The 25,109-nt window shown below is 47.7% G+C and overlaps 1 protein-coding gene across 1 annotated transcript in view; it reads left to right on the top strand.

Annotated features, from left to right (window-relative positions):
- The window catches only part of CCDC69 (coiled-coil domain containing 69), an 82,381-nt gene that overhangs the window by 22,406 nt on the left and 34,866 nt on the right, over positions 1–25,109 (top strand). Inside the window, exon 2 of the mRNA XM_060240294.1 lies at positions 12,303–12,372. Coding sequence (XP_060096277.1) covers positions 12,303–12,372 — 70 coding nt within the window. The remainder of the gene's footprint in view (positions 1–12,302; positions 12,373–25,109) is intronic.

Raw genomic sequence — 25,109 nt, forward strand, 5'->3', positions numbered from 1 at the left:
TGTATGAAGTAAGCTCTACAAATGCCATTAATTTCATCAGGGCCCTAGTTAATTCTCTCATTAAAATCAATAGGCATTAAAATGTTCTCAAGTGTACCTGCTCGCAGCATACCTATATATTAACTGTGGATGCCCTGATCCAGGTGCACCCACTATCAAAAGCAGGGTGAGTCGATATCAAAGATACAGCATTCTCCATTATGACATATTCTGTCAAGGAATATTTGCCAGGTACCAACACTGCTTAACTCCTATTAAAGATGATTTTATTTACCAGGCTGTGGAAATTTGATAATCTTGATGGTTTTAAAATATTTGCTGGTGAGGTTTGGGATTACTAATTGTTTCTTTTGCTTTTTACTGACGTTGTTGAATTTATTTATAGTTTTATAGTAATGATGCTCGATTTTTAAAATATCTTTAATTTAAAGCTACTTTGGATCCTGAAATGACAGAGAGACAAAATAAAAATGTTTTAAAATAAATATGTTAAAATCCTTTGCTTCAGTTGGGTAGTTTGGTGATAGTGTAAATTTCTAACAGTTAACCCACTCAATTTTGTACAGATAGTTTAAGCATACCTATGTTCTCCCTTCTTTCTCTAAATCTAACCAAATGTATCTGTTGTATTGCATACAATATAAGCAGCATCTTTCAAATTATCCTATAATTGAACTTTCCTGAACAAATAAGTACGTTACCAATCCAGTTCATGGATCATAGAGACTCCAAAGTATGTTAAAAACTTCAGTAATTTGACTAAATAAGACACTAAGTAGATAGACATATCTCTCGGCTTGGCTTCGCGAACGAAGATTTAAGAAGGGTGCAGTAGTCCACGTCTGCTGCAGGCTCGCTGGTGGCTGACAAGACCAATGCGGGACAGGCAGGTCTGGCCACAGTGGCTGCAGGGAAAAGTCTGATTTAGGGTTGGTGCTGTAGCAGTGCGATTCTTCCTCAATCTCCTTTTGTCCTCAAGACCAGCTATGCGTGCGTTCTCAAAAGAAGAAACAGCCTGGTGGATGGTGTGCCTCCATGCTTTGCGATCTGAGGCTAGGTCAGACCACTGGTGATGGTTGATGTGACAGGTGCCAAGGGATTTCTTCAAGGAGTCCTTGTACCTCTTCTTTGGTGCCCCTCTATTTCGATGGCCGGTGGAGAGTTCGCCATACAGGGCAATCTTGGGAAGGCGGTGGTTTTCCATCCTAGAAATATGCCCTGCCCAGCGCAGCTGCGTCTTCAACAGCAGTGCCTCGATGCTGGTAACCTCCGCCCGCTTGAGAACTTCAGTGTTGGTCACAAAGTCACTCCAGTGGATGTTGAGGATGGTGCGAAGGCAGCGCTGATGAAAGCGCTCAAGGAGTCGCAGGTGATGACGGTATAAAACCCACGATTCGGAGCCGTAGATGAGGGTTGTCATCACAACCGCTTTGTAAACATTGATCTTTGTGCCTTTTTTCAGATGCTTGTTGCTCCACACTCTTTTGTGCAGTCGGCCAAAGGCACGGTTTGCCTTTGCCAGCCTGTTGTCAATCTCCTTGTCGATCTTAGCATCTGAGGAGATGATGCACCCCAGGTAGCTGAACTGCTGGACTGTCTTCAGAATTGATTCACCCACAGTGATGCAGGGAGGGTGATAATCTTCCTGGGTGCAGGCTGGTGGAGAACTTCTGTCTTCTTCAGACTAACTTCTAGGCCGAATAGCTTGGCAGCCTCTGCAAAGCAGGACGTCATATGCTGCAGAGCTGATACCGAGTGGGAGACGAGTGCAGCATCATCAGCAAACAGTAGCTCTCGGATGAGTTTTTCCATTGTCTTGGAGTGGGCCTTTAGTCGCCTCAGGTTGAACAGGCTGCCATCGGTGCGATAGCGGATGTAGACACCATCGTCATCATCTAGATCTACTGCGGCTCTTTGAAGCATCATGCTAAAGAAGATCGTAAAGAGAGTTGGCGCAAGAACGCAGCCTTGCTTTACACCTGTGCCTATTGGGAAGGTCTCCGAGAGGTCGTTGCAGTGTCTGACTTGGCCTCGCTGGTCTTCGTGTAGCTGGATGATCATGCTGAGGAACCTTGGGGGACATCCTAAACGTTCCAAGATTTGCCACAGGCCTTTCCTGCTAACGGTATCGAAAGCTTTGGTAAGGTCGACAAAAGTCACATACAGAGCCTTGTTCTGTTCCCTGCATTTCTCTTGGAGCTGCCTGAGAACAAATACCATGTCGGTGGTGCTCCTGTTAGCTCTGAAGCCGCACTGGCTCTCTGGGAGGAGTTCTTCTGCAATGGCGGGCACCAGTCTGTTCAGGAGTATTCTGGCAAGGATTTTGCCTGCGATGGAGAGCAGGGTTATCCCCCGGTAGTTGGAGCAGTCTGACTTTTCCCCTTTGTTCTTGTATAGGGCGATGATGATTGCATCGCGAAAGTCCTGTGGTAATTTGCCTTGTTCCCAGCAGGTGACAAGTACTTTGTGAAGTGAGCTATGTAGTACTGTGCCCCCATGCTTCCAGATCTCTGGTGGAATTCCATCAACTCCTGCTGCCTTGCCACTTTTCAGTTGCTTGATGGCTTTAACAGTCTCTTCTAGAGTGGGGATCTCATCCAACTCTGTTTTCACTGGTTGAAGTGGGATGAGGTGAATTGCTGAATCTTGAACTACGCGGTTGGCACTGAAGAGAACCTGAAAATACTCCGACCACCGGTTCAATATGGATGCCTTGTCTGTGAGGAGCACTTGGCCGTCTGCACTACGCAAGGGACTCTGAGTCTGATATGATGGACCATATACTGCCTTCAGGGCTTCGTAGAACCCTCTTAAATCACCAGTGTCTGCACACAGCTGGGTTCTCTCAGCAAGCTTGGTCCACCACTCGTTCTGAATGTCTCGAAGCTTGCACTGGAGGTTGCTACATACAGCGCGAAAGGTTGCTTTTTTCCCAGGACAGGAGGGCTGAGCAAGATGTGCTTGGTAGGCAGATCTCTTTTTCGCCAGTAAATCTTGGATCTCTTGATTGTTCTCATCAAACCAGTCCTTGTTCTTCCTTGTGGAGAACCCGAGGACTTCTTCAGAGATCTGCAGGACGGTAGTTTTTAGGTGTTCCCAGAGTGCTTCTGGAGAAGGGTCTGTGGGGCAACTGGGGTCCAACTGGGGGCAACTAGTTGCCCACGAACTTCTCAGGTTGAATATCGACATAGCAGCTCTCAGTGAGGTCCGTTTCCCTGAGGAAGGTAGTCTTCAAGAACACGGTGCTGGCTATACGCTCTACTGGTCAGGTAAGTCAAAGGCTGAGAGCCGCCTTTCTGGTGTTGGCTTCATGGTCAGGAACTCCATTGCCTCCAAACTCGAAAACCTGCCAACAGGTCACTCAGATCGCATCATGTCCATGCGCCTCCCACTTCAAAACAAGCAGCATGCAACACTCTTCAGTGTGTATGCCCCAACCCTTCAAGCAGATCCTGCAGAAAAGAACAAGTTCTATGCTGATCTACACAACCTCGTACGGAAGACCCCTACAGAGGACAAGGTGATCATCCTTGGCGACTTCAATGCCAGAGTAGGTAAAGACTCGGAAGCCTGGAAAGGAGTACTTGGCAAACACGGCATTGGCAACTGCAATGACAACGGGCGCATCCTGCTAGAATTCTGCATGGAGCACCAGCTCACCATCACCAACACTATCTTCCAGCAGAAGAACAGTCTGAAGACAACCTGGATGCACCCACGGTCCAAGCACTGGCACCTTATCGACTACATTCTGGTGCGCCAGAGAGACCTTCAAGATGTCTTACACACCCGAGTAATGCCCAGTGCAGAATGTCATACGGATCATCGTCTTGTACGCTGCAATCTCCGTCTTCACTTTAAACCCACACCCAGGAGAGGAGGTATCCCTCGGAGGAAGTTTCAGGTTGGCAGTCTCCAGTCAGCCGAAGTTAAAGCTGCCTTCCAGGTAAAACTCCAGTCAAGAATTGAGATAGACATATAGAAAGAAAGAAAAAGATTGCAGAAGAAAAAGAGAGAGCCAAAAGCTGCATCCCTCTAGTCCTATCTCCTACAGTTGCCCACCTACACCCAACCTTTGTATGTTGGTGGCAGATATAGTGCAGTATTTCTAGTTTTCCCTTCTGGGAAGATTACTGAGCAAGTGATTACTGTTTCCCACTGAATAACATCAATTATCTAAATCCTTGTCATTCTCTGGGCTACACCTATAGACCTGAGTGATGGTTTCCATTAGAGATCAATAACAGCAATTTTCTTCAGCTAGATCTTTCTACCAATGTGACACTGTTGGTCGTGTGGCATCAGTGATCATGGGGTGCTTGCAGGGCATGGTGGACTTTGGTTGGTTAGCTTTTTAGAGTGCTCACAAAGGGTGGTGATAGTCAAGAACTGAGTGAATATCAACAAAACAGCCCTGCTCCCTGCTCATGTTACAGTACTCTGCCATTTTGTGAATCTGTTCATTTTCCTTTATGTTTATATAATTCCTGGACACTATGCATCTTTCCCCTGTTTATATTTTATGTATCAGATGGCAAGTAGATTATACCTCTGTATAGGGTTGCCAAGTCCAGTTCAAGAAATATCTGGGGACTTTGGGGGTGGAGCCAGGAGACTTTGGGGGTGCAGCCAGGAGACATTAGGGGTGGAGCCAAGATCAAGGCTGTGACAAGCATAATTGAACTCCAAAGGGAGTTCTGGCCATCACATTTAAAGGGACAGCACACCTTTTCAATTCCTTCCTTCCATAGGAAATAATGAAGGATAGGGGCACCTTCTTTTGAGGCTCATGGAATTGGACTCCCTGGTCCAATCTGGCCACTCCCTGGTCCAATCTGGCCATGCTCCTGGCCTGCCTCTAGCCTCCCCTTCTCTGATTTTACCTCAGAGGGGGAGTGGAGCAGGCGACGCCACTGCGCTGCCGCCTCTTCTCCGTAGCTGCTCCTCCGAGATGGGCTCAGGCTGAGCCCATCTTGGAGGAGCAGCTACGGAGAAGAGGCGGCAGCTGCGCAGCGGCGTTGCCTGCTCCTTGGCGCCGTTTCCCCCCGCTTTTTTGGGGAGCGGGGGAAGAGGCTGGAAATCCTGGGGTCCCCCACCAGGGTGGGAGGGTTGGGAAGCCTACCTCTGTATGAAGGCTGCCTTGCCAGCAGCAAGGACCAGTAATGGATTATGTACACTGAATGGATTTTCCCAATCACCTGCCTTCAGTAGGCCTTGAGTTCAGATGAAGCTTATTTCCCTTGGCATTTTTTCAAATAATATCTTTCATACCAGCAGCAATCCAACTTGGAAGCAAGTGTATATGAAAGGAAGGGAGAAAATATCCAGAGTAGTTGGTGGGAGGAATTTTACAGGTTTCTTTTGGGGCTTGGGTTTCTCAAGCAGATGTCATATATTCTGCCAAGTCCATGAAGCAAAGCTTCCATGCAGCTTCCCAAAACACTGCTATAAAGCAAAGGAAATAATTGGAAGTATTCCAGTTTATAAGCAAGGGAAGATACAACTCATGGAATAAGACACACACTCACCAACCCTTAGACTTGCCAGATGTATTATTTTAAAAGTTATGACCCATTCCCGAAGACAATTGCTCTGCAAAAGCAAATCCCTTATTTCAGAAAAACATCTAATGTAACATTTCAAGGAAAGCAATGATAACTCTCTGTGTTTCTTTATCAGCAATCTCAGACTCAATGGCATGGAAATGGTGGGCATTTAAATGATAGGTCTTAGTACTAAATGTACTGTACAGGCCATGGATGCCATATACAGAGTTTTCAAAACTTGCCCCAGATAACCTATTTAGAGCAGTTGAAGCTATTTAGAAAAGCTCCTTGTTGTAAGAAATCTCATCCTTTCCAGGACTGAAATATGAAAATAACCAGGGCCTTTCCCCAGCAGGAATGCACAGGAACGCAGTTCTAGCTGGCTTGGTGGCATATTGCCTAATATGCAAATGAGTTCCTGCTAAGCTTTTTTTTACAAGAAAAGCCCTGAAAATTATGATTCTGCAGGTTTGTAGTGAAAGCAACTGTGTACTGTGTTGATTGGTTGTGCCCACTTTGATGTCACTTAGGAACTTCCCCCAATGTGGAGCCGTTTTTGCGCTTTTAAAAAGTTTCCTTTTTTAATTAATAAGCTGATGAATGGAACAGATAAAAGCATGAATATAAATGTGGTGCTTTTAAAAACTAAAAAGGATAGCAGCCTTTTTGGGCAAGATGCTGTAGGGTAGAGTCCTTAAAAGTTCCACTTGTGACGTTGTAATGGAGAGAATAAGGAGGAACCATATAGAAAGGAGTCCTTAAGGTTTCGCTTGTCTCATACTTCATCAGCCTCTTTTCTCACCGGGCGTTTTTGCACTGACCTTAATCAGCAGCGAAGCCCCTCTTCACCGCGCAGGATCTACGCGGATTTCGCACTAATTGCCGTGGAGCACCCGGAAGAACCGGAAAGTCCCGCGGCTTTTGCGGCGCAAATGGAAACTGGTTTTTGGCGGTTTCCATTTGCGCCGCAAAAGCCGCGGGACTTTTCGGCTCTTCCGGGTGCTCCGTGGCAATTAGTGCGAAATCCGCGCAGATCCTGCGCGGTGAAGAGGGGCTTCGCTGCCGATTAAGGTCAGTGCGAAAACGCCCACCGTTTTCTAAAGCCGCAGTAACTTTGTTTCAGACACAGATCAACACATGCTCTAAACCTCTGCTGCTGGCTCCTTTCTATATGGTTTCTCCTTATTCTCTCCATTACAACGTTACAAGTGGGACTTTTAAGGACTCCACCGTACAGCACTTACTTATGATCTTTGCTAAGGCTGTTTCCTTTGTAGAAATTTCAAAGTGTATGAACTGGGGAACTACAAATACCTTCTTGTTCCTTTGTCTTTTTTTTCTTATATTTGCACTAAATCAAATGCATGTACACACATTGAGAGTGTGAATATCTTTATTGTTGACCGATGGTTTTTGTAAATATTCCATTTGTACATCGGTATCAGTTACTTATATTGTATAGCTTGGGCAGGATGGCTGAGCCAGCATTCCATTTGTTGGTGGGCACCTCTGTCATTTTATTTGCAAAGTCAGGAAGACATGGGGCCATTCTGAATTTGAGGGATGTGTTGTAAATTTTGTAAATGCAGCACTTTCCAACTCTGAAGTATTGATTGCATTTCATTTTAAGACACATTGTCATTCTATGTATGCATGTATTTTCATCAGTTATACCCCATCTTTCTCCCCAGTGGGGACCCAAACATGTCCAAAAATGAGTTGCACAGTGTCTAGTGATTTTGACAGTCAAATCAGTGTAAAGGAATTACTCATGAACTTAGAGTATCAGAAAATACCTCAGTGCACAGGACAATCTTGGCATAAGCAATGCCATTCTCCCCTTCCCTCCTGCTGCTGTATTGGTTGGCAGTGAGCATTAGGTGCAGTGTTGGGGGATTGTCCCTATATATGTTCTAGTAGAGAAGCTGTATTAATCTCTGTCAGGAGGAGTTACCAGCCCCCGGGCAGGACCCGCAGTTCTGGAATTACAACTGATTTGCACACTATAGAGATTCATTCTTCTGGAGAAAATGGCAGCTTGTAGTCTATGGCATTGCATCTCTCTAGGAAATTTCCGAACTGGAGATGGCAATATTACTGAAAGAAAAACAAAAACCAAAAGAGTCCTGTGACAAACTAATTTATTGTGCCATATGCTTTGGTAGGGTCAAGTCCACTTAGGCAGAGTATGCATCAAGGACCAGGGTTGGCTACAGCTTTCTGTTAAGTGTACTGTACACTTGATGAGCAACTCAGGTTTGTTTCCATGTAAGATTTGGAATAATGGCCCCGACGCTCCCATGAATAGCTTAATTTTTTTTTCCTGGCCTAGTAAATATCAAGTTGTTGCAGTAGTATTGATACTACACACGTATTTTGATGCTCTCTGATTATAAGCAGTTGTACAGCTAGTTTATATCCTGAAATATCTTTCACATTCCGGCACGTGCATGATGCTTGACAGAGAGCAAGGCTGACCGGGGGTGGCGGGGGGAGAATCTAGCAACATGCTCCAGATTTCAGTGTTATTGTGTACTGAACAGACAATACCTAAAAGACTCTGCTTTGTTTCGTGTTGTATCTATTCCCACATCATTGTGCTGTCAATCTTTTCTTAGTCTGTGGCTTCCTGAAGTCATTCTGTACAGTCTTCCTGTACAGAGATATAGCAGGTGCCAGCAAATATCTCTACTTTGCTTAGCACTAGTCGCAGAACTATTTCAAGAATATATGAGGAGAATACAAAACTGAGTTTTATAAATGCTATTTAGGTGTGCATTCTACCCAGATTCCCCTATGATCATGCTGGAATTCATGTATGTGTCTGTTGCAAGTGGCAGCAGCCGTGATGGAAGGGAAGCAGTGATTCTGCCATGTCGGACCCTGTGGTTTATGACTGTCATTTATTTACAGTCCTTCTTTTTCACTTGGAGCTCAAGGCAGATTACACAGAGTGAGTCAATACAATTGACAGGATGGGACATATAGTGAACAATGCAGTAGGATTAGGGTTGTAGAACTAACCTGAAATCTGAAAGCAAAGCATAAGTATGAACATGACACATTAAACAATTCAATTACATAGCAGGATCTACTCACAGCAAGCTAGTCAGAGTACTAAAGTCCACAGTCCCTGATAATTTATCCAAGTAACTTTGTGAATAATTTTGTACAGTGCAACCCTATTACCTGTGCAGAAAAGCACTCTTGAATAACTCAGTTTTGCATTAGAACAAGATGAGTAGCCATGTTAGTCTGTCTGTAGCAGTAGAAAAGAACAGGAGTCCAGGAGCATTTCAAAGACTACCAAATTTTGTGGCAGGGTATGAACTTTTTTGAGTCACTGCCTGCTTCTTCACTTTTGCATTGCTTATGGAAAGTCAGGAGAGCAGGAGCCTTCCTGACCTCCTCAAGCAGGCCGTTTCACAAGGTGGGGCCACAACAGAGAAGGCACAGGTACAGGCAGTTGTTGATTTCAGGTGAGCGAAGCTGTCATGATGGAGCTGAGGGGGAGAGGTAGCCTCACAGATATGTGGGTCCAAGGCCATGAAAGGCTTTCTAGGTGATAGCCAATACCTTAAATGGAGTCCAGTAACTGTTGGTCAGCCAGTGGAGTGACTGCAAAATGGGAGCAATATGCATGCTCCATCTCCCAATAATAGCTGAACTGTGGTGTTCTGAATTGATTTTGAGGGGAGACCCATGTACAGTGCATTACAGTAGTCAGGTCTTAATATTACTGTGACATGGATCTAGGTGACCAGATCAAAGTAAGGGGCCATCTTTCGAGCTATGCTGAGTCGAAGAAAGCCCTTTTTTTTTTGCAGCCTCATTAACTTGTTTCTCCAGTAATAAAGTTGGGCCCAGTATAATCCAAGGCTCTTAACTGAGTCAGCAAGGGTAAATTGAACTCCATCAAAAGTCCAGTGCTCTTCAAGATCTCTGCCTTTCTAACCAGCATTACCTCTGTCTTTTCAGGGTTTAGTTGTAGACATTCACAGAGACATGTTGGTTCTTTGCATGCTATCATTCCCTGCCAGCACAACACAGGAACACGAAATGATGGGTGTAGTCTGATGCAACTAGGGTAGAAGGAAGAGAGGCTTATCTTTCTTAGTAATTTAGATATAGCGCAGCCATTCTTCCCTGCCACACTTCAGTTGCAAATACACTCAGTTGCCCCAAAGCTGGAAGGGAGGCACCAAGCTTGTATTTTAAGCAAGAGTCCCAAATCCAGTTTTTATAGAAACCCTCCTTTAAAACTGTGCCTGGGATGGAAACTCTGACAGCACCCCTGCTCAAGTGGGGCTGGTAGCAACAGTTGACGTGATAACAAAGCATTCCTTAAATGATGATGTAACTGTTTGAACGGCAGCCTGAGCAAGTTCTATGAGAGCCAGATATTTGGAGGAGTTATTAGGAGTCAGCTTTATCCCCGCAGTTGTATGTGATTTATTGCTTTTTTATTTCTCATTCCTACACAATCCATGGCCTGGAACAGGCTATTTCTAGGGTCTGGATCTGGCTATAAAAAACAGAGAGCAGTAGATGTGTAGGAGGGAGTAAGAAGCTCAGATTCACCCAGTTGACTGACTGTACATGATGACTGGCCATCTGGTCGAACGGGCGTGTGGGGTGGAAGCTGGGGTGAAGGAGAGAGGCACATGGTAAGGCTATTGGAAAGTGTGTCCTGCAACCCTGCCCTCTGTAGTTGGATGCCAAACACGTTCCTTGTTTGTCAGTTCTTTAATCCTCCTTCAGATTTTCCAGCTGTTCCCTCCCCAGCAATCCTTGAGGGAGGGGGAGATGATTTGCTTAGCTCTGCAAAGGTAAAGGGTTGGGAGGCAGAGCTCCAGCAGCAAGAAAGGACACTGAGAAAGTAGAAGAGGAGGGAATGTTGATCTTTTAACCCACTGGAGGGAGGTGTGGGGGATATGATCTTTCTGCATTTACAGATGTGTAGGAGAGCTTCCCCTCCCCTCTTTTAACTATGTATGCCTTATTATGTGAGTCTGAAGCTGCAAGGAGGCTAGCCCAGTACTGCAGTGACATTGGTCAGCTTTTCATACCACATGACAACAGGAAGAAGCCAAAAATGCAGCTGCTGCAAACTTTTGAGGGCTTAATTAGTGTATTTGTGGACAGAACTAAAACAGGAGTCCAGTGGCACCCAGAAGGCTAACAAAATTAATTCCACTGTCGTTACCTTTGTATCACTTGTTGTGTGAGTGCCGTTTCTAACATTGTCAGGTAGGCCATTCCACTACATAGGAGCCACAACAAAGAATGATCAATTGCTAAGGTTACCAGATTTTAGAGGACATGTCGTCTTTTTGTGTGTGTGTGTCCATCCTCTTTTGGCTTATTTAAAAAAAACCTGATGAAAATTTCCTCTTTTTGGGTTGGAAGGTTAGAAATATTCCCAGTGAGTAGCAATTATTACAGCTTAAATGGTAGGAGTATTTAAAATGAAATTTGTAATAGTGATCACTTGTTTCAAGTAGTCAATCAGAAAATACATTCTCCTTTTTGCTTTTCAAAATTTGGTGACCTCATCAGTTGCTATAAAAGCAGGGATAGTAAAAAAGAATCCTGATGACCCCCAAGATTAGTTCACTGTGAAAACCCTCCAAGAATGGGTCGCAGTTAATCTCACTGTCCTGGGAGACTAAACAAAAAGAAGATGCTGAAAGTGGGCATCTTTGCAGAAATAGTATCTGCATCCACCCTATGAGACTAAACCAGAAAGTTCCTGGTTGAAATCTCCCCTTGCTGTGAACTCACTAGATGGCCTTAGACAATCTTTTATCTTTCAGACCTTTGTCTGCAAAATGAAAATGATAATGCTTTCAGAACTGTGGTCAGAATTACTGAGATAATATCTGTGAATTGCTGTGAGTGTCAGAAAAGCAACATATATAACTGTTATTGTTAAGTATAATATCTATGGCTTTTTTTAAAAACTTGGGAGATTACAGCAGCCCCTGAAATGTTGATGTGGACTAATTGGATGAAGCCCTTAACTGCCAAAGTGAAACTGGACATTATGTTTTCCTCCTTGGCTACTATACCAAGAAATAGCTAATACATGCATCTCTGTGGAATACAAAGCCTGCCTAAGATGGTGGAAGTGTTGTCTTGTCATGATGGTTTTATGCCAATCTAGTAGGCAAAAGACAGAGGTGGTTTGCCATTGCCTGCTTCTGCATAGAAGCCCTGGACTTTCTTGGCAGCCTCCTATCCAAATATTAACTATGGTCAACCTTGTTTAGCTTCTGAGATCTGATGAGTTCAGATTAGCATGGACCAACCAGGGCTCTGAGTTTTGCTCATGCATAGGATTCAGCTGATGGTCCACACTATTGGGAGAGAATTTTCCCTCATCCTCAGACTGGCTGTGGTGCATGAAATAGTCTTCCTTTAAAATGTGTGTGCTTGTTTCTCTTCAAGGATCATCAAGTGTTTGGCTTTGAAAACATGTTTATTTGCTTTATTCTGTTGAACATAGAGAGTGCTGCCAAGATCTGCTCAGAAGTAAGTCCCATGTCATTCAGTGGGGCTTACTCCCAGGGAAATGTCCTTAGGATAGCAGCCTTTATGTAACAGGTACCCAAATTTAAGAGTATTGATACTTGCCTGTCAATTTTAAAGATATCAGCCAGCTCTTTTCAATTTCAGCTCCAAGTAAAGTTATACTACTACAAGGTAATATAGTCCTGTTTGTGAGTTGTGGTTCTGTTTGTGTGTCCTCTGCAGAAACAACTCAAATCTCAGCATGAAAGGGGCAAAGGTTCCTGCGAATTGACTACCTTGAAGTTCTCTAATGGTAAGCTGCACATGGGCATACAGAGGTTCACGATGCATCTCCATTTATTAAAAAGCACTGAAGTTTGTTTTATGACAGTTCTTTTTGGCAGTATGCATTCAAATGGACAAAGGTAATAAGTAAATCATGAATCCATCTGGCAGGTATAGCTGTGACCACAGCAGCTGAAAGAAATGCTGTCATAGTCATGGAAATGGTTTGGTTTAGAACCAAATGGTTTGGGTTGGTTTCAGTTTTTCTTGGATGGTAGGTTCCTGTCAAGTGCTGATATAACCAGTTCTTTGTTTTAAATCAAAGTAGTTTTATTGTCAGAAGCTGTACCAAGAACACAAGCCTTGGGAGTAATGAAGTACAAACAGTTACACAGTTGCTATATAGGATATCATCAAAGGTTACCATACAGATGCATACTTGAGTCACGGGTTCAAAGGTTACTGCACAATTATCTATTTTATTACTAAGGAATTTTGGACTATTGGAAACATCAAACATTCTCACACTACTCTGGGAAGAGATAAGGGTTTGTGTGAAACTGTGGGAGAGGCGACTTGAAGGTAACATCAGCCAGGCTGTAGCATAAACATCCTAGGGCCAGATGGATTTATTACTTGCCCACTGACTGTAAATAAAGGGGGGAGAAATGGAGAGCTGGTGACCTGTTCTCTGTCTAGAAAAAACAATGCAGTACAGAAATGAGCGCACTTGACAGTTCCAGAAGGCAATGCTTGGAGGGGGACGTCTGTTCTACTCCTTGTCTTCAGCTTATGGGTTACTTTGCAGTTCCATCTTGTCCCCCATGCTGTTTAACATCTTTATAAAACTTCTGAACGAACTCATCCAGAGATTTGATAACAAGGGACATCTGTATGCTGATGACACATGGCTACCTGTCCTTTCCATCTAAATCAAAGGAGGAAGTAGAAATTCTAGATCAATGTTTGGACCTAGTGGAGGACTGATGAGGGTGAATAAATTGACGCTTAATCCAGGCAAAATGGATGTGGGTTGTGAGAAAGGCTGACATGGGATTGTGTTCCTCCTGTTCTGGATGTGGTTACACTTCACCTGAAGGAGTAGGTACATAGCCTGTAGGTATATGAATGACTCAGGTGACTAACAGTGCAGTTTCTAAATCCCTAAATAAAAAATTTGAAAAAACAATGAAGGCAAAGTCATAGAACTTGTGTAATCAACACCACATATAAAGGTATTATGCATAATCTCTCATCATTATCCCTTGGTGAAAGAGTATTTTTGGTTTAAGTATGGTATTTAGTTTATTTATTTATTTAAAACATTTTTATACCTCCTTTCCACCCAATCAGGGTTCACAATGATGGCAAACATTAAAAATTAAAACAAAAGTACAGTTAAAATTATAAAATTTAGTTTAAAGCATGTAAGTAGCACTAGGAGGAGGGCCAATGCTGTTATGGGGGATATGCCTGATTAAACAAAAAGGTCTTCACCTGGTGGCAAAAGACGCCAATAGAAGGAGACATACAAATTTCCCTGGGGTGGGAGTTCCAGAGTCTTTGTGCCACAACTAAGAATGTCGTGCCTGCCCCAGACCCAGCCCTTGCTAATGCAGAGCAGGAGCCACCTGAGACTGATCAGGCCACACCGGGCCCTAGCTCAGCCCCCACCCTTGCTAACTCAGAGCAGGAGCCACCTGAAACCGATCAGGCCACACCAGGCCCTAGCACATCCCCTCCTGAATCACCACCTCCTGTAAGCCGGCTACGTGAGAGGAGGCGACAGGAGTTCAGAAACAGATGGAGAGATGCACGCATGCGTGGGAGGAGAGATCTCAGCCCGGAGTACTAACAAGTTAACAAGCCAGCACAGTATATCTGTAACCCTGCCCTCAAGGCAAACTGTGCTGGCAACGAACGAACCTCCTGGGACGTGACTACGCTTTGCACCCTCTTGCTTGCTGCGAGAACCCGTGTAACTCCTGACCCGGCCTGAACCTTGGACTTGAACTTCTGGACTCTGACCTTGCTTTGTGGACTGACCTAGGTAATTGGCATTGTTTTCTCTGGCTTCCGACCCCCGGCATTCCTGCGACCAAGCTTTCTGTCTCCTCCTTCGGCCGGACTGATTTACGGTGTTGGAATAATTGGACTGTTTAACGACCACCCCTGCGTTCCTCCCCAGCCGGCTGACAGAGTGCTGGCCAGCTGCCGGACGTTGGCAGCCGTCGTTCCTTATCTGCAACCCGGGCCCTGACAGCTTGCCAGAACCCACATAACTCACCCGGCTCCCCCATGACTGACCAAGCGGCAGGAGGCGTGGACCCCCTGTCGGGGCTTCTCGAACAAGTGCAACAGCTGACGCAGGCTGTAATTACACTCCAGCAACAGGCTGCTTCCAATGCTATGGCCCTGGCGGCCGCGGCCGCGCCCCGTTCCCGTTGCCCGGTGAGTGTTCCTGATAAGTTTGAAGGAAGCCTGGAAGCGTTCCCTGCCTTCCTTGCCCAATGTGAACTGTACATGGAGATAAGGCAGAGCGACTTCCCTACAGACAAAACCAAGGTCTGTTTTGTTTTGAGCCTGCTTAAAGGGCAAGCGGCCAAATAGGCCACTCCCCTACTGCTAGAATCTTCGCCGTTGTTAGCAGATTACCCCCGCTTCAAGGCACATTTCACGGCTGCCTATGCCAACCCCGTGCGAGCTGAGACGGCCAACCGCAAGATACGGGCTTTGCAACAAGGCCAAAACTCTGTCTCCCACTACACCACCGAATTCCAGTTGTTGGCTCAGGACCTGGCCTGGAATGAAGCTGCCCTGGTGGACCAGTATACGGAGGGGCTCTCTGATGCCATCCTGGACGAACTGGCCCGCAGCGACCGACCAGCCGCCCTACAAGACCTGATCCGGTTGTGCATGCGCATTGATGGGCGGCTACAGAGCCGCCGCCAGAAGCAGAAAGGAGGCCACGCCCCAGCGAGAGCCCCCACAGCTGCTCCACCGCCAGGTTCTCCGGCTCTTCCCCCCGCTGCGGAACCCATGCAGCTGGGCGTCGCCCGCCCTCGCCTGACTCCCGAGGAGAAGACCCGTCGGCGCGCCCACAACCTGTGCCTGTATTGTGGCGGAGCTGGACACTTTGCAAGTACCTGTCCAGCCAAAGCACAGCGCCCTGCAAGCTCCGCTGGCCCGGTAAAAGGCCAGCCCCAGGTCTAGTTGGAGCCCCTGACCTGGGGCATTTCTTGAGGGCCTCCAGCTCCGTCGACCCCCCACCTACCCCGTTCCTGGTCCCGATTCGTCTGCAGCTCCCTGACGGCCGGTGGATATTCGTGCACGCCATGTTGGACTCAGGGGCCGCCTGCTGCTACATGGACCACCTCTTCGCCAAGAAACATGGCATCCCCATCCGGGAAAAGAAGACCCCTACCCTGGTCGAGGTCGTGGACGGTCACCTGCTGCGCTCTGGGCCCGTCCGCCACGAGACCCAACCACTCGCCCTATGGGTCCAGCAACACCAAGGGGAACAAATCTTTGACCTTTCCCGCATGCCACGTTTCCCCGTCATCCTAAGCCTGTCCTGGCTCCAGGCCCACAACCCTCACGTGGACTGGGTGCAACGAGAACTGCAATTTACCGGTGCCCCTGCGCCGTGCTCCACGCTACAACCAGACCCGGCTCTGGTGTCTCCTGATGCTCGACCCAGCTACCTGCTCCCTACCAGCCTCCTGGGGGCCGCCACCACACTCCCAGCTCCCTACCAGGAGTTTGCAGACGTCTTCGATGAGAAGGAAGCAGACCAGCTTCCCCCACATCGGCCCTATGATTGCGCCATTGACCTAATGCCCGGCGCCCCGCTACCAGCTGGCCGCCTCTACCCCATGGCGGACCCGGAGCTGGCTGCCCTACGGGAGTATTTGGAGAAGAACTTGGCCCGAGGGTTCATCCGACCCTCCACCTCGCCCTTGTCCTCGCCCGTCCTGTTCGTAAAGAAGAAAACCGGGGACTTGAGGCTCTGCAATGATTACCGGGCACTCAACAAAATTACCATCCGGAACCGTTACCCGCTTCCACTGATTCCGGAGCTCCTCGACCGTGTGAAGGGGGCCACCATCTACACCAAGCTCGACCTTCGAGGGGCCTACAACTTGGTCCGCATCAAAGCCGGAGACGAGTGGAAGACCGCTTTTGGCACCAGGTATGGTCAGTACGAACACCTAGTCATGCCATTTGGACTCACCAATGCCCCCGCCGTGTTCCAACGATTCATGAACGATGTGTTCCGCGACCTGCTGGACCGGTTCCTGATCATTTACCTGGATGACATTCTGGTCTACTCCACCTCTGAGCAGGAGCACGTCCAACATGTCCGACAGGTGCTACAGCGGCTCAGAGCTCACCGCCTGTACGCAAAACTAGAGAAATGCGCCTTCCACCTCCCGTCGGTCGAGTTCTTGGGGCACATCATCTCCCCCCAAGGAACTCAGATGGATCCAACGAAGGTTGACGCCATCCTCCAGTGGCAGGCCCCTCGCAATCGGAAGGACGTCCAGCGCCTCCTGGGCTTCGCCAATTACTACCGGCAGTTCATCGCTGGCTACGCCGATCTAACCAAGCCCTTGACTCGGCTCCTCCGCCCCAAGGAACCCTTCCAGTGGACCCCGGAAGCTGACCAGGTTTTTCACGACCTCAAGCGCAGCTTCTCCTCCAGTCCCCCCTTGCGGTACCCTGATCCCCGCTTGCCTTTCATGGTGGAAGCAGACACCTCCAACGTGGCCATCGGAGCCGTGCTCTCCCAGCGGGACGACCCCAGTCAGCCCTGGCAGCCCTGCGCTTATTACTCCCGGCAGCTCTCCGCCGCCGAACGCAACTACACCATATGGGAGAGAGAACTCTTGGCAATCAAGGTGGCGTTCGAGGTGTGGCGGCACCACCTTGAAGGAGCAAGGCACCCGGTCCAAGTATTCACAGACCACCGGAACTTGGAACACTTACAGACCACTCGCCGGCTGAACCAGCGACAGATCCGGTGGTCCCTGTTCTTTTCACGTTTTAACTTCACCATCTCCTACATCCTGCACACCCAAAACCAGAAAGCCGACGCTCTGTCCCGCCGGCCAGACCATGACACCCCTGGTGCTACCGAAGCCCCCAAGGCTAGCATCCTGCCACCCACGGTCTTCGCCGCCGCCCTGACTGCACCCGCCTTGGTGGCCGAAATACAGGCCAGTCAGGCCACCGACCCCTGGGCCCAGAAGCACCTGCAAGACCCGCAGCAAGACCCTGCCGGGGAACTGACCACCAGGGATGGGCTGCTCTATCATCGGGAGCAGTTGTACGTCCCTCCAGGACCTCTCCGATCCCACATCCTTCGCCTCACCCACGATGCACCACCGGCCGGCCACTTCGGGCAACACAAAACCGCCCATCTGCTGACCCTCGACTTTTGGTGGCCTCGCGTCCGAGCGGACGTCAGTCGGTACGTGGCGTCATGTGAGGTCTGCCGCCGCGCCAAAAATGTACCCGCCAAGCCCTCCGGTCTCCTGCAGCCACTTCCCACTCCCGCCGGGCCCTGGGACGTGGTGTCCATGGACTTCATTGTTGACCTACCTCGGTCCCAGGGCCACACCTGTATTTTCGTGGTGGTGGACCTGTTCACCAAGATGGCCCACTTTGTCCCCTGCGCCAAGGTGCCGTCCGGGCCGGAAACTGCCCAGCTCTACCTGAACCACGTCTTCCGCCTGCACGGGTTACCCAAGCGGATTGTCTCGGATCGGGGCCCGCAATTCACCTCGCGCTTTTGGCAGGCGTTCCAGCAAGGCTTGGGGACAGAGCTTCACTTATCGTCCGCCTACCATCCCCAGACCGACGGCCAGACCGAGCGCACCAACGCTACCCTGGAGCAGTACTTGCGCTGCTATACCAGTTATCAGCAGGATAACTGGGCCTCTCTGTTACCCCTGGCCGAGTTCGCGTACAACAATGCGGCCCACAGCTCCACGCAGACCACACCGTTTGCGGCCAACTACGGACTGCACCCCCGGTTCTTCCCTCCGCTCGGCCCGTCCGCCGATGTTCCCGCAGCGGACAACCGGATCGAAGAGCTCCACGCGCTCCACGACCTCCTGCGCGCCCAGCTCCAGCGCGCCAAGGACGCCTATAAACTGGCCGCAGATCGGCATCGCCAGGAGGGAGCCCCCCTCAAGGTCGGGGATTCCGTCTGGCTCTCTACCCGATATCTCCGGACCCCTGGCCGGTCTTCCAAGTTGACCGCTCGCTTCGTCGGTCCATTCCCCATCGAGGCGCAAATCAACCCGGTGGCGTTCCGCCTGCGCCTCCCCGCCCACCTCCGAATCCACCTGGTTTTCCATCGCTCCCTCCTCCAACCCGCAGCCGCGCCAGACCCGAACAGGGACGTCCCACCGCCGCCTCCACCACCGGTTTTAGTGGATGATGAGGAGGAGTATGAGGTCCATCAGATCCTGGACTCCCGGCTGCACCGAGGTCAGCTCCAGTACCTAGTGGACTGGGAGGGCTACCCCCCCGAAGATCGTTCCTGGGAACCAGCTACCCACCTGCACGCCCCTGACCTGCTCCGGCAATTCCATGCGGCCTACCCAGATAAGCCAGGCGGCTTGGATGAGGGGGGGCCTGAGGGGGGGGATAGTGTCGTGCCTGCCCCAGACCCAGCCCTTGCTAATGCAGAGCAGGAGCCACCTGAAACTGATCAGGCCACACCGGGCCCTAGCTCAGCCCCCGCCCTTGCTAACTCAGAGCAGGAGCCACCTGAAACCGATCAGGCCACACCAGGCCCTAGCACATCCCCTCCTGAATCACCACCTCCTGTAAGCCGGCTACGTGAGAGGAGGCGACAGGAGTTCAGAAACAGATGGAGAGATGCACGCATGCGTGGGAGGAGAGATCTCAGCCCGGAGTACTAACAAGTTAACAAGCCAGCACAGTATATCTGTAACCCTGCCCTCAAGGCAAACTGTGCTGGCAACGAACGAACCTCCTGGGACGTGACTACGCTTTGCACCCTCTTGCTTGCTGCGAGAACCCGTGTAACTCCTGACCCGGCCTGAACCTTGGACTTGAACTTCTGGACTCTGACCTTGCTTTGTGGACTGACCTAGGTAATTGGCGTTGTTTTCTCTGGCTTCCGACCCCCGGCATTCCTGCGACCAAGCTTTCTGTCTCCTCCTTCGGCCGGACTGATTTATGGTGTTGGAATAATTGGACTGTTTAACGACCACCCCTGCGTTCCTCCCCAGCCGGCTGACAGAGTGCTGGCCAGCTGCCGGACGTTGGCAGCCGTCATTCCTTATCTGCAACCCGGGCCCTGACAGCGAAGGCTCTTTCTCAGGTCACCACCCGTCTAGCCTCAGATGGTGAGGGCAACTAAAGCAGGTTCTCTGAGGATGATTGGAAATAACAGGTAAGTTCTAAGGCGGTCCTTAAGGTATGTTAGTCCCAGTATGAAACTTTAAAGGTCAATACCAGCACTTTGTATTGAGCCCAGTAGCTAACTGGAAGCCAGTATAGGTGGAACAAGTGATGCAGTCCCTTCAATGTACTCCAGTTAACACTCTGAATTTAGCATTCTGTGTCAACTGGAACATCTGAACAGTCTTTAAGGACAGTCCCACACATGGCAGTGATTTAATCTAGATGTTACCAGGGCATAGACCACAGTGGCTAAACCTTCTCTTCTCAGGAAGGACTGAAGCTGGTGAAAAGCATCTCTGGCCACTGCTGCCACCTTCTACCCAATAAGAGACCCAGGTCCAAATGCACCCCCAGGCCATGAACCTGTTCCTTTAGAGCAGGTGTGGCCAAAGTGCGGCTCGGGAGCCACATGCAGCTCTTTCACACATATTGTGCAGCTCCTAGAGGTCAGGGAGGAGCTTAATGCTTTTAATTCCAGGAATCTATCTGTGGGGTTCTTGAAGAGGAGGCATCATTATGATGTCAAGGGGGGGGGGTATTCATTTCTTGTCTCATTCAAACTGCCTATATAATGATAACAGGGAGAGAGCATTGTATACTTTCTGTTTTGTATTTGCTTTGTTCCCTTGTATATTTTGTGTTTGTATTGCTTTTGTGTACTTGTATTGGGGTTTTTCTGATTAAACAATTAAAAAAGGAAAACAAAGGAGAACCTTAATGCAGGTTTACTCTCAAGTAAGCATGCTTAGCATCAGGACTTCAGTGCTGACCCATAAGTAGGCGGCGAAGTGGGAAAGGAGGGGAAAATAGGCAGGCTTGCAAGCTCTTCTCCACCACAGCACAAGAGCTAAGGGAGCTCACTGGAAGGAGGGCTAGAATTAAAGAGGGCTGCACAGGGTTCCCTCTTAGTTTCATAGCTCCTGTAGGAGCTGTATTTACTAACCTTGGTGTCAAGGCAAAGAGAGATGCATAATGATGCAAACAGTGGCCAGTGATTTACATGGTACATGTACATTTCCTTCTCCCACTGGTGCAAAAAACCCCTAACCTTTCCCTATTTTGGTCTTATGGGGACTGTTATTCCCAGCTTTTTTTTTTTAAGTCTCCTAGCATAGTTGTGTTTTAAAGTGCATGCTTATGTCTTTTATCTTTCTGTGCAAAGAAAGTATTAAGGGTTTTAATAAAGACGTGTGTGTAATATTGCTTAATGTAAGATCCACCTAGAATAAACATCAGATATTTGAGAGACGCAAGGCATATTGTATTGGGGTTTTTCTGATTAAACAATTAAAAAAGGAAAACAAAGGAGAACCTTAATGCAGGTTTACTCTCAAGTAAGCATGCTTAGCATCAGGACCTCAGTGCTGACCCAAAGGTAGGTGGCTATTTCCGCCGTGTGTGAAGTTTACTTGAGAGTAAACCTGCATTAAGGTTCTCCTTTGTTTTCCTTTTTTAATTGTTTAATCAGAAAAACCCCAATACAATATGCCTTGCGTCTCTCAAATATCTGATGCTTATTCTAGGTGGCTCTTACATTAAGCAAGTTCGGCCACTCCTGCTTTAGAGAGAGGGCAATCCTCTTCTGGCACAGATCATAACCTATTTCCCCACCAATAGTACCTCTGTTTGTTTGGGATTAAGTTTCAGCTTGTTAGCCTTCATTCATTCCAAAACAGCCTCCAGCTTCTGTTCCTGGCTTCTACACCCTCCCTGGAATCTGCTGGTAGTGCAGGTTGGAGCTGAATTTCATCTGCATATTGGCAGCAGATGGTGATTGTATAGATTGTGTGGTAACTTTTTATCACTTTCAGTTTGGAAAACATGGGTTCACTCCACTGATCCATCAGCAGAAATTGATAACAAGTGCTGATCTTTCCTTTATTTGTCTCCTGAGCAATCCCTTCCAATTCCTGGAACTAATAGCCATGTGAGTCAGGGGGTTGCACAGAGGTGGAAGGAGGTGAAATCACCCCTTGTACTTCTATAGTGGAATGCACAGTCATGTGGGTCCCAAAGTCCTAGGAATCAACTTTCAACTTTCCCAAGACCAGAAAGGATAGTTGTGAAGGAAAGAAACAAGTGAAAGATCCACAGATCTCTGGATTCACCCCCATATAATTACATATTTTCTTATTTGCAGCCTGATTTCTGTACAGGACTTATCAAAATGAACATATGAGAACAGTCCAGGCCCCACTGATGGACCTCCTGATGGCACCTGGGTGGGGGTGTGGTTTTTTTTTTTGGGGGGGGGGGGTGTTGCCACTGTGTGACACAGAGTGTTGGACTGGATGGGCCATTGACCTTATCCAACATAGCTTCTCTTATGTTCTTAGTACTGCTGAAATTACTCTGGCTTCCAATGTGTTCAGTATTCATTTCTGGGTTCTGGTTTTGAGCTTTAAAGACCCAAATGCCTAGGGTCTAGAATACCTGAAGAACTGCCTCCCTTTTAACAGCCTGCCCAGGTTTTGAGGTCAAGGGTTGAAAAGTTCCTGCCTTATCTGAGGCCCCTTTCAGTTGCTGCCCCCAAAAGTATGGAGCTCTGTCCTTGAAGGGATTAGCAATATCACTACACGCCTTCTGGAGGATTTCTAACTATTCCAGAAGGACTGAATTGAATTAATGAAGAGGCAGCAGCCCCTACATTTTTTCGGTATTATTTAGCAAATGTTGAGATTGGTTGCTGTTTTATGGACTTTTCTTGATTTGTTACGTTTGGCATCTCTGCATTTTCAGTTTTGAATTGTTAGCTGTCTAGGGGTCCTGTGAGAGCCAGCATGATGCAGTGGTTAAAAGCGGCAGACTCTAATCTGGAGAACCGGGTTTGATTCCCCACTCCTTCATGTGCATCCTGCTGGGCGCCCTTTGGCCAATCACAGTTCTCTCTCAGAACTCTCTCAGCTCTGCCTACCTCATAAGGTGCCTGTTGTGGGGAGGGGAAAGTAATGCTGTTGCAAGCCGCTCCTCAAGGAAGAACTCTTCTTCTCTTCTTCCTATGGAAGTGGGAAACTGTAAATATACTAAGTAAATGAAAATTGCTGTTGCCTGAGAGTTCCTGATTTATATATTGTACCTGTCAGTGTAAACATACTTCTCAAAAATGTATATAAAAAGAAGTTGTGATGCGAAGGAGTCTGTTAAGTAAGAACAAAAGTCCATGTGAAGGCAACACTCATGTCCCTGAGTTCTGGTCACTACTAGCCACCTGAGAAGTAAGGGTGGATGGGATTTTGATGTGGAAGAGTAGCTGAGGTGCTGATCATGTTGAAGTTTTGCATTTCTTCAGTAACCTCTTTCCTCAGCTACTTTACCTTCTGTGAGGCTTTGTCTAAATATAACCTTGACTTGAACAAAGGCAGCCATGAGGGAAGAGGAAAAGGTAGAGAAGGGAAGGATTCAATGCTTCTTCGCATATGATGCTTCCCCTCCCCTCCCCACCTCCCCACCCCCCCACCCCCGTTTGAAATCATTCCCTCCCAATCCTGCTGCTTTGCCAGTATGTGCTTTCTAACATGCCTCTGCCAGCATCATGTGGCACAGTCTTTGTGGCAGGCACTTTTCCTTACATTCGTAAACCAAGCGGGTACCCTGACAAATCCAGGGTGCTTGCTGCTATTCCAAACAGATTAAAAAGATCAGCATGATTGGCGCAAGAAGTCCAGCAAGTGTAGCACCAACCCCAGATGCTGGGAAAGCAGGTCCGATTTCAGAATACTTAGGTTTAAACATTGATGCTACAGATGCTGCAAAAGCAGGGTACGCCAGCCTGTTGCATTCTTTTCTTCACTGGAAGCCTTTCCTTTAACTTCAGTGACCTTCTAAAATTCCTCATTTTTAAAAAAAATCAAGAGATGGCACCAAAAAGGATCTTTGTCTTTTGGCTGGATGCATCTGTTGTGTGTGAAATCCCCTTGCCCCTTAAGCATCTCGTTCCCATTCCTCAGCGCCTGCTGCCATCTGTCTGATGGTGTGTCCACACAGTTCTTGTGATTTATTGGTGGTTCTCAGCCAAGCAGCTGGGAGTGGCTGATACAGAGAATACATGCTTTGTGCCATTTGACTTTAAAATAATGAAAAGTAATTAGGAATGGAGTGACCCTATATCCAGGAATGGTTCCATCTTCTCCAGCATAGCTATGCATTGCCTAGGAGCCAAAACTTAGACTGTGTCTGAAGCAGGTTTTGTTGATTCTATTCCCCAACCCTTGCCCAGTGTGCTTCTGAGCTGTTCCTGGTATATTTATAAGCCATGTGCACAAAGAGCAGCAAAGAAAACAACAAAAATTCTGGGACTGACAGTGTTAAGACGGTTACTTAGGTTTCTATCCATTGGGGAGCAGGCACATCCTGCCCCATCAAGGATCATTTATTTTAATTCATTTCATCTATTAGGCTGCCCTCCCCTGCAAGCAGGGCTCAAGGAGGCTTACATCAGAAACAAATAATAATAATAAATTTATTTTTGTATCCCGCCCTCCCCCGCCAAAGGCAGGCTCAGGGCGGCTATACATACATACATAATAAAATTAAAACAATGTTAAAATACATTAATACAGTTCATCTGGATAGCAATACCAACATCCAAGATGACAGATCATTTCAACATCCACCAGCCCCCCCCCCCCCCCCCCGGGTGGAGAGAATATGGAGAAAAAGGGGAAGGTGGGGGTTTGAGAGTGTCAGACCATTGCTGTCCTCAACCAAATGCTTGATGGAACATCTCTGCCTTGCAAGCCTTACAGAAGGGTAATAAATCCCATAGGGCATGAATGTTCTCTGGCAGAGAGTTCCACTGGGCAGGACAGCCAAATCTCTCTCGGGCTGGGGACCACCAGAAGGTTACACAAGAGTGTAATGCTCTCCCAGGGTCATATTGAGAGAGACAGTCTTGAAGATACATAGCATGCAAACGAATTGACATTATTTATTTGTTTAATTTATAAGCCACTCTCCCATGAAGGGCTAAGGGTGGCATACAACATTGAATAAACATACAAATAACGGTTAAATTACAATAAAATCAATGAGATAATCAGACCATCAATGGTGTACTGTTCTTCATCTCCCTCCATAGGGCAGGCTGGATATGGCAAAAAGCTGTTGCTGTCCTCAGCTGTAGGCCTGGTGGAACATCTCCATTTTACATGCTGCACAGAACTGGGTTAGGCCCCACAGGGTGCACATGCCGCTAGCTAGAGCGTTTCACCAGGCAGCCATATCATTAAATCCAGCCACTGTACCAGAAGACTGGAGGGTAACAAATGTGACACCAGTTTTTTAAAATGGATCCAGAGGGAAACCAGGAAATTACAGGCCAGT

The sequence above is a fragment of the Heteronotia binoei genome, chromosome 5 (assembly GCF_032191835.1).
Source record: "Heteronotia binoei isolate CCM8104 ecotype False Entrance Well chromosome 5, APGP_CSIRO_Hbin_v1, whole genome shotgun sequence".
Classification (NCBI taxonomy): Eukaryota; Metazoa; Chordata; class Lepidosauria; order Squamata; family Gekkonidae; genus Heteronotia; species Heteronotia binoei.